Source organism: Acanthisitta chloris, unplaced genomic scaffold (genome assembly GCF_000695815.1).
Source record: "Acanthisitta chloris isolate BGI_N310 unplaced genomic scaffold, ASM69581v1 scaffold1041, whole genome shotgun sequence".
Lineage (NCBI taxonomy): Eukaryota > Metazoa > Chordata > Aves > Passeriformes > Acanthisittidae > Acanthisitta > Acanthisitta chloris.
Window position 1 is genome coordinate 10,243 of NW_008655238.1, and position 10,339 is coordinate 20,581.

At 35.8% G+C, this 10,339-nt stretch overlaps 1 protein-coding gene across 1 annotated transcript in view; it reads left to right on the forward strand.

Annotated features, from left to right (window-relative positions):
* LOC103810879 (aminoacyl tRNA synthase complex-interacting multifunctional protein 1-like) overlaps window positions 1-10,053 on the forward strand; it is a gene marked incomplete at its 3' end in the record, with an annotated part of 13,592 nt that extends 3,539 nt beyond the window's left edge. The window contains exons 2-4 of the mRNA XM_009083803.1: window positions 7,675-7,808; window positions 8,525-8,638; window positions 9,895-10,053. Of these exons, the coding sequence (XP_009082051.1) occupies window positions 7,700-7,808; window positions 8,525-8,638; window positions 9,895-10,053 (382 nt within the window). The remainder of the gene's footprint in view (window positions 1-7,674; window positions 7,809-8,524; window positions 8,639-9,894) is intronic.
* Window positions 10,054-10,339: the final 286 nt, after the last annotated feature.

The window sequence follows — 10,339 nt, forward strand, 5'->3', positions numbered from 1 at the left end:
GGACTGAGGCAAGCATTAGTAGAAACTTCTCCCCAAATAGACATTTAACACAAGTTTACATCAGGGACGTGAACGATGCTGCAAATACTCTTAACCTTTTGAATGTTGCAGCTGTGGTGTGTTAAGATATGATGCAATTAATTAATATGCTGTGGCATCTACTAGAGTCTTGAAATGTAAATTGAACAAAATACTGAAATAATTTTTACTTCTGACTGTTGAGTTTCTTGAGATCTCTACCATACAGGTACAAGACATCCATTTTAATGCAAGTTAAGTTTGTCTTAATCCTTTTAAAGTCTTATGTTTCTACCTTATTTGTTCTAATACATGACTGTCTGTCTTTCTCATTTGTGGCTTCTTACAGATTTGGTTTTTGCCTGTCTCATTAGTGCTGTGGCTTGCTTGTGACTTGGTACATTGTTCCCTTTCAAGGCAGACTTGTCTGGCTCTTTAAAAATAATCGTTGCTAAGAAACTCCTGTTGCCTCTAAATTGGTACCAGTGGATGGGCCTTTTGTTGTGTGATGTTCCATCACATGTTAAAAAAATTCTCTTTCATGCTGCAATGCTTTTCAATATGAAAAAGTTCAGTTTTGTGTGTTTTTACTATTTTCAGCTCTTTAAGACTGGGAGGGGTAGGCTCTTAGGACTACTAAAAGACCTGTCTGCAGCTGGGATTGAGCCTGATTTATTTGGCAGCCAGAAGGGTTGAACTGTTGTCTCCAGAGCTAGCAAATCATTCCATAGAGCTGACATTGCTACTTGGATGGACTGTGTTAGACATTTTGGTTGTTTGAAACTCTGCAAAGTGATTATTCTGACTCTCTCGGTGCCAAGGATGTGAGTTGAAATAACACATGGCAGAAATGTAGAACTTTGCCTACTAATTTGCTGCTTGGCAAATTGCTTTCTATACTGACTACACAGAAGCTTGTAGATTACGAATACTTGATAAGTTGTAGTTAAAAAATAAAAAAATCAAGCTGTTCAACTCTTTAAAAGTCCCAGTAATAGCAATCACTGTTCGGAGAGAATGAGAAAGACATCAGAACTCTATCTTTTTGCAGTTGTAAGTCTCTGGAGCTGTATAGCCACACTTTACGACACCCTCTTACATTTTTGGCTGCTGTTTCATTCTACTTATATTAAAGAGAGCATTTATTCTGTAGAAAAATATGAGGGCAGTAGTTAAGATTTCACTGGATATTTTATAGTGCCACCTTTCTAGTACCTGGTAGGCGATTGCTGGTCTAGTACTGAGAGTCGAAAAATCAGGCTCCATCATAATTAATTTGGTAATAATTTCTATATTTTACTTTTTGTACTGCAATATTTTAATATTGCTCAAATTTTGAAAAAAATACAGTCATAGGTTGTTTTTTGTTTGGTTTTTTTGGGGATTTTTTTACTTTTGTATGGTTTTTCTTTTTGGGGGAGAGTTGAGTGTTTAGTTTGAGGGGAGGTTTGAGAGATTTTTGTTTGGTTTGGTTGCATGTGTTTTGTTCTGTTTTAAATTGTCCTGTTTGTTCATGCTAACTGTTGCCTTTCAACTGTTTGCCATCATTTTGCCAAAAACATTTTGGTAGATCTCCTTTTGCTGTGTGTGTGGAAGGACCTATGTGAGCATCTACGTTTTGAGCACTTTCACATATTTGCTTAAGGCCTTAAACCATATTTTTTAATGTGTAAACTTTGACAATGTAGGATTCAGGAAACTGACATTCTTCCCTAACAGAGCTAACAATACACTTAAGTCTGAAAGACAGGTGAGCTGGTAGTTAAATCCCAACTGATCTGTGCATGTCTCTTCAGTGTGCTTGAAATGATATTTAAGTGCAGTGGGGTGCAATATGTCTTTTTTGCTCTATTATAGCAAGGAAACTATGGTTTCTATTTAGGTTGAGTAGTCTCAAGCAATGCAAAAGTATCTAATACCCAAGATACTTCTGTTTTCTTTCTCAGCATTGTATTGCTTGTTAATGATACCTTAGCCTATTTGTATATGGGTTTAACAGGCACATTTTTTTGCAACCTGTTTGTGAACAGTTTCCTGTTTTACTTTATTCTGTGATTGAGGTATTATATTTGTCTACAAACAAAACTGTGGAAAACGTGCATTTCCAGTAAGTAAATCTGATTCTTCTGTCTCTTGAAGCCTAGAAACAATCTTTTAGAATTGCATTTCCTGAGAAGGAATGTTTTAGGTATAAAAGCTCTGGCTGCCTTTTGCAATGTATAACAGGTATAAAACTACTGAAATACCCAACTCTTTGTGGTACTGATATGCATAAGTGCATGAAACTTACTGAATATACCTGATTTCCAGAATGTCCTAGCAATAGAGCTATATCTTTGCACATTTGTAACTAAATGTTTTAGGCCATTGCCTCCCTAATGGCAAATTGAGAATTGCTTCTGATCTTGTTTGCTTTAATTAAAGTCAAGTAGGGACATGATCAAGTTAAAACTAGATCTTGAAACTAATAAGTTGTAGCTCTCCTATTTTGGGTTTTTTTATATAGTTTACATTTTCATGGTCTTGAAAACTAGACCTTAACTCTCTTTAACAAAAATGTGAAATCAAATCAGTCATTCTAAATCTTATCCAAAGATGTTGACAGCATCAGGTCTAGAATTCTTTATCAGAAGTTAGGAGAAACTTTTAAGAGAGAATTGATTTTTAAAGCATGAATCTTAGTTCTCTGAGACAGGAGAAGACAGGACAAGTTACACTGTTGCACTGATACTTAGGCTTAAAAGCGTAGTTGCAGTCTGTTTCTTTTGTTTTGATCTGCTAATTACTGTTCCTTACTTTGCAGAATAATAAGGTGTGATATGAGATTCTCAAATCTGATTCACTGTATCCTGACAATTCATACAAGTGCAAAGTGTAGGAAAGCAGAATCTGGCAGAGATGGCACATTCTGTTATGTTTATGGGTTTTTGTAAGCTTGTCTGCCAGAAATGACCATACTAAAAAAAGATGCTCAGATAGAAATCTTCAAATATACTTCTTGCAGAAACAAAGTGATTGTTGGTACAATCACTTGTGTTTGTCTCTTTTACAGAATGTAGAATACTTTGCTATACAAGTTGGCTGCAGTCTCATGAAGAAAAAAAAAGAAAAAGGAGTTTAATTTGAGATCTTCTTGAGATTTAAGACCAAAAGCTTGGGAAGAGTTACCATTAAATGTTTTTCTATCATTTGAATTACTGGACTTTAGTTAGTATTGGAGAAATTACTTTTGTGTTGTTGATAACTTTTAGAATAAGCCACTGGTTCTGTTTCATAATTACAAACTTTTAGTTTGAACAGATCAACTCAATTGTAAAGCAAACATGTCCTTTTGCAGACTTTTATTTTCTCCTGTAGGGAGAAAGTCTTTTCTCCCATAGGGAGAAAATAAAATCTTAGGTGTTGGTGAGCAGCTATTCATAAACATGGAGTTCTCTGTAAGGTGCATGTTTATGCTACGTGGGCCATTTTGTGATTGTTATCTGCATTTAGTCAAAGATTAGTAGGACTGGCTTTGCAATAGGAATATTGATTCCTCCCTAGCTAGCACAGATCAAAGAGCACTGATGGGATAGTGAAGCACTGTGCAGTAGAGAACACTACCTAGGTGTGGTTTACTGTAAAATTTACCCTCTTATTGTGAAGGACTTAATGCATATATGGGAGAGGAAGAAAGGAGGAGGAGGCATTTGTGGTGATTTTCTTTCATTTTGCATCATTTGAGACAATATTTGGCAACTTTTTGTTGCTCAGGGTGACCAACTGAGACATACATTTGGTTATGCTGTGTTAAGGCCTGTGAGAAAGAATGAAAACAAGAAATGAGATGCATTTCACCGAAGGCATCGTCATAAAACTTACTGAATTGATAATGCTGAAGTACAGCTGCATCGCTGTCGTAAAAGTACGCGATGAACATGTGGAAAACACGTTGATCTCCAACTCCTGTTAGTAAGCCATACTGACCAGCCTACAGGTTAGATCCTGTGCAGTTAGTAATCTTTCTTTGTGTGTTGACATTAACAAAGTATTACAAGAAAAAGCTCAGAATTTGGAAGTACTGAGCTTTGTAAAACCTCCAGCTGGAAATATGAATGCTCAGAGCTAATTATTTTAGGTTTTGAGAATCAGTTGCCTTCCAATTTCTGTTTTTTTTTTCTTTTGTTTAATGATTGGTTTTCCAATAGTGAAAAGTAATTCATTCCATGTTCAGACTATGGATAGTTTCCAAAACTAATTTTTAGAGTTTGTTTTAAATTTTGTTTTTAATTTTGTGTTGATTTTAGCTTTTTCTTGCTTTTAAAAACAGAAAGTATTAATATTGAAGAGTTAAGCTGCAACGAGGTTTATGTTTTTAGCATGTTTTGTGTGTTTACTTTTTGATCCAGATACATCTAAGGTCAAGGTCAATGCTGATAAACCAGTATTTGTAAATATGTAAAATGTTGATGTAACTTTTCCTATATGAGAAGTCCTGATTCATTTTAGACAGTTTGCCACTTTAGGAACACTTCCACATGACGTGTTCTTGAGCAACAAAGTGGAATAATGCCTGTTTTCTCCTGTGAGGGTACTGCAGTTACCTAGACCACAGGAGGCAATGCTTTCTGTTTAAAAAAAAAGAGAGGCAACTCTCTCAGTCAGCAAGTAGAATGATGAGAAACTGGTGATCTTTTATGTGTTGATATGTAACCTAATGAATAGCTGCAGGACTTCATTTAAACATTGAGTTCCATTCAGTGGAGCAGTTGGGTTTGGAGTGGTTTTGAGTGTCTTGCAGGTAACAAAGCAGCCCTCAGAGGTCTGAGATTAAACAGTGTCCCTTAGCTAAGCAACCAGGTAACCTCAGGAGGTTATCCTGGTCAGAAGGTCTGAATATAACTCCTCTGTGTCTGTTTTTCCAAGCTATTTTTTGTTTGAAGGGAAAGCAGCTCTTTAGATACAATTGTAGAAAGTCACCCTACTTTCAGTTGGCCTTCAGAACATTTTCTCCAAAACAGGTCAGAATGTAGCTGAAATAAGATACGAGGCTGTTTTTTAACCTATATTATTTCTGGTTTTCTTTCCTGTTTTTAGTCTGTGTATCACCAATAAGAGCTGGTTGTTTGAGGGTTTGGTTTTTTGTGTGTAAAATGGGAGGGTGTCAGGATAATAGAGGGCAAGGAAATAGAGGAAAGGTTTTTAAAAAAAAAATTAAATGATTGACTCTAGCCCTTGATTGCTACAGTTCTACTTTTTTTTAATGTGTTTTGGTTTATAATAAAGGGTGGGACTTACTACTCTTTTTTTTTTTTTATTTTAATGTGCCTTTTTTAGATACAGTTTTACCACTCTGCTGTATGTGTTCCTGTGCCTGTGCAGCAGTTCTTTTCAGCCTGTTGCCTTTGTGTCTTAGCATCGGAAATACCTATTCCTTTGTGTTATTGTTACAATACTTGCTTTGCAGAAATTTATTTGACAAATGGGAAAACGTCTACTCATTGTAATCATGTAACTTCATTTCCAGATCTTCAGTTCATTAGCCAACTTGGCTAAAATCTATAAAATGTACCAATTCTATTCACTTTGAAGTTTTAGTAGCGTTTCTGTTGTTGTTGGCAAAGTTTCCACTGTTAGTATTGTGTTTCCCTGAGAGAATTTGTAGCTTGCAAGAAATCTTACTGGTATGCAGACAGTAATATCCCAGGCTTTGTATTATGCTGTGTTGTGCCATAATAGTTCTATGTCTGTTTCCATTTGACATCTAAATTAGTAACTTATTGGAATCACTATTTCCCTTTTAAAAACCCTCTGTTTTCAGTCTGCCCATGAAAACAAAATTATTTTCTTATTAGCAGAGATTAATTTGATATAAAAACCAATTTAATTGTCCTGGAGAGATGATTTTACTGCTATTTGTTCCATGAGAGTTTCTTTCTTTTAAAAGAATAATCTCTTGTGGGTGAGTGGAAGGTGTGATGACAGTGATACTCTTCTTACATATTTAAGTGAAACAGTGTATGTAAAGCAGACTTTGATTGTATTACATTGCAAAGAAGGCAGGATGTTGGTTCCTGCACCACATTTGCAAGAGTAATATACCCCATGCGTGATCTGACTACTTTGCCTCTCTCTGGCTTTGTGAATTTTACTTACAGAACTTTTAAGTACATTATTCCTGATTAATTGGAGTTTGAGTGGTTTTTGTTTCGTTGTTTTGGTGGTGGGGTTTGTGGGTTTTTTTGTTTGTTTTAGATATATAGCTGTGGAGAATTGAGTTATGTGTAATATAAGATGAGATATAAAATATATGTTGAATGCAGCAAAAGCAGTGTGTTGACACTGGCATGAGTGTGATTGTATCTGTTCACCTTTCAGTTCTTTTTAAACCTGTTTCATCTTCAGCATGACTTTTGTGGCAAATCCCAACAGGGAATATTTGTACGCTAAAACCAGATTTAAATCATAGTGTTAGAATAATCTTGGAATCAAATGGGAAGTTTTCTGCCAATTTGATACAAGAACAGGTTTTTGGACTTTCATAAAGTTGAGGAGCCAGTGCATGTGTCTGGATTGCCATTTTCTTACCAATTCTTCCCTTTGTTCCAGTTGATGGGCAAATTAACAGGAATGAAATCACCATTGCTTGTAAAGATCTTTTCTTCCCACCTGTAATCAGATTTTTTGATTTACAGATGAGGCAGCTCTTAGTACAGATTCTTTCTTCATCTAGATACTGAGTGGGAGGTAAAAGCACTATCTGCTGCAGATAGGAGTGACTAACTGCATTTCATTACTCTGTTGCTACTATTGGAGCTTTTATGTTTAGACACAAACTTTGCAGAGAAGGAAGTAGGCCAAATTTGGTAGCTTTCAAGAAATAAAGCTGTACACGAGGCATGGCCAGTTTCTGGAATGTTAGATAAACCCAGTATAAGGTGAATATCCTACCAGAAGGCTAAACAGTATTTATTTGTGCCCTTGCCTTTAGTGGTTGTTTGTGTTTCCTGCTTCTTTGCTACCCATCTGCTGGCCCTTCCATTTCAGTGGATACAAAATCAGACAGTCTCAATTGCTGCTAAAATAACTCTGAAGGTGTAAACCTGCAATAAATGTTGTCTTAATTTGAGATATGTAAAAATACTGATGAATTCTGCACAAAAGTAAAATAATAGTAAATTCTTAATATATGCACAAACACAATGTATGAAGTATTCAGTTTATTCTGAATAAGTTTATTAGAAAAGTTTGGAAACTTTTGCAGGATGTTTCCATTTTCTTAGTCTCAATGAAATTTGGTATCTGCATAATACATTTTTTCCAGTGTTCTTCTGTCCAATCTTTGCCCGTTTATTTTTTTTTCTCCCTCCCAATGTATTCAGACCTTTCTTTCTGAGAAGGTAGAATTTTTTGTGTTTCATGAAGGAAGAACATGTTGTCTGCACCGGGAAAGAAAAATGGCCTTTCTTTCAAAGTACTTGAAAGCAGCAGTCAAACATCAGATTCCATTTAACGTGGCTTTTTGTTTGGGCTTTGCATGAGGAGGTGGGAGCCCAACTTGTTCACTTAGCACATCATCTTATTCTGCAACTGGTTTGAGGACTGCTTCATGGGATAAGAGATGGTAGTGTTATTGCATTAAGAAGTCATTAATTTCAGATTCTGTTGTTTGTTCAGGTTTTTAGCCCGTTTTTTCATAAAGATGGCAGCCAACAACTCAGTGCTGAACAGACTGGAGCAGAAGGGTGCCGAGGCCGATCAAGTTATTGAGTACCTCAAGCAACAAGTTGCTCTGCTCAAGGAAAAAGCTAGTAAGAAATTACCTGTCTTATGATAAACCTGTTAGTGGTTAGCAGTAAATGCGCCTAGGAGAAAAGGCGAACACTGGTGCTCTCAGCCTTTGAAGTGTTTCAAGTCCTCCAAGATAAGCCTAGTAACAGTAGCACCACTTCACTGTCTTGTGGTCCGTGGGGTGTTTCTTTTTCGAAGCTGCTTACTCTGAAATAGAAAAGGTATGGATGAGGAAGGATTAATGACATAAACAGGTTATGGAAATCTGATAGGACATGATTCCATTTGAAGGGAGAAAGGGAGTTGGAAAGAATATGAGTCTATGCATTATCCTGAATGTGCTACTGCTTTTTCACAGCTATGAGAAACTCTTTTAAGACTATCATACCTTCAACTTTGTTTTGCACTTAACTGTATCAGTGAATTAAGATGCTCTGTATTACAAACATCTTCAGTATTTTTCTAATAGGTTTCTTGGGGTTTTTTCTTGTGATTCTCATTAGGGAACTGAGAAGGTAGTGTATTGAGAGACAACTTGATTACATAGGTATTGGAAGAATGGCTGTTTTAACAACAAAAACAACCAAAATACTTTTGGTGATACAATCGTTGAAAGTTCTTACATTTTTGCTGTTTGGGTCACCATGTTTCACTCTTCTTTAATATCAAAACCTGTGTTTGCCAAGTGATGACTGCTAGTTATTGACACCTGTCGGCTTTAATGTGTCAACTCTAGTCTTGCAGGCATCTCTCCGAGAAGAGAAGAAGCTGCGTGTAGAAAATGCTAAACTGAAGAAAGAAATTGAAGGGCTGAAACAGGAGCTGATTCAGGCAGAAATTCGAAATGGAGGTGGGGACAAAAGTCCTGTTCTCATACAACATAGATGTAGTTAGCACAAAATATGATCAAAACTATCTTAATTCGTCTTGATTTTTAGCTTTCTGTATGTGATTCTGTGGCATTTCTTACAAATTCTGGATTTTCCAGGTTCTGTGCCTAGGACAAGTTACTTAATTTCAGCAATTTCATAAGCTGTGAGCCTGACAGGTACATGTGCCAAACTTAATCAGACATAGAACTAGTTCTTTGTATTTTTTTGTACAATGCCTTGTATAATAAGCCCTGAATCTGACTGATGACAATGACTCCTCATAATACCTTAGAAATTGCTTCTTGATACTTTGAGTATTTAATATAGCATGACTGAAAAATCACTATGAAAATTCAAGCCATAGTTCAAGGTGCAGATGGTCAGAGATTTACTAGAAAAACTGTGGTAATGTAAAATTAGAAATAATGTGTTTTGTATTTGTGATTCCATGCTGTAGTAAGACCAGCCTTCCATTGCACTTTTTATTTTGCACTCCTTTATGTAGGTTCAGCTTGCACCATCATATATACTTCACATTAAAAAGGAAGGGGAAAAAAAACAAACATGAAGTGTTTCAGATCCAGCATGTTGTCTTTAAAAATTATTACTGAAAAAAGCCTTTTCTGCCCTCAACAGCTGTTGCTATTTTTACCCATGATGTCAGTATTGCCAGTTGTTTGAGACAGTACCCAGTGTAGCTAAATGCTAGCATTCAACTGTGCTGAATGTTTTAATGGTAAAACAACACATTCAGTCTTCAAAAATATTAATATTCTGTGAATATAGAGAATTCTTGTTCTCCTTTGGGCATCAATAAAGCCCTTTCGTGTACTAAACCAAACCCCCAGTTTATATTTCTCTGTTGTCTGTTAGTCTGCAACTCTGAAACTAGGCAAACTCAAATGGGAAAAAGGGTAGGAAAGATAACTAGGCATTGAAATAAACTACAAGAAGTGGTGGTGTTTGCTTAGATATTTTCCTGTATTGAGCACATTTTCCCATTTAAAAAATGTGCAGTCAAATGCTTTGTTCTTAACTGATCTTAATAATCATATATAGATTGAGTTCTGAAATGTGTTTTCTAATGTTGTGCTTTACTACTCAGCACTTGTGGTTTAGATATTTTGAGAACAATTTTCAGTTCTGTCTACTTTTTCATTTATGTTGGAAACTTTGAATGTCAGTGTTCAAAGTTCTGGTACTCCTTCTAATTTCTTGTGGGTTTGATTTTTAGTAAAGCAGATCGCAGTTCCTTCTGGTACCACCATTTCTACAGCTTCGTTTTCAGATGATGTTCCACAACCTACAGCAGTTGTATCATCTCCTGGTTCCAAAGATCAAACTAAAAGTGAAGATGAAGAAAAAAAAAAGAAGGAAAAAATAGAAAAAAAAGGTACTTCAGGTATTTTATCTGTAATGGATTTAAGGGATTTCATTTATGCAAATGCTTTTTAATCATTTTGGACACAGAAAAATTTCTTGCAGCTACAGTAGGATGTGTCATGTACTAGCTCTTAAATCTTGGAAGTACTTGAACCTAATGGAGGCTGTTAAGTAAGCTGCACATTCTTCCTTAAATGGAATACATGCCGAATGTTTTTTAATGTGAGAACTTCCTTATTATAGAATCACAGAATCTTAGAGGAAGAGGCTTCAAAGATCATCGAGTTCAACCCTAC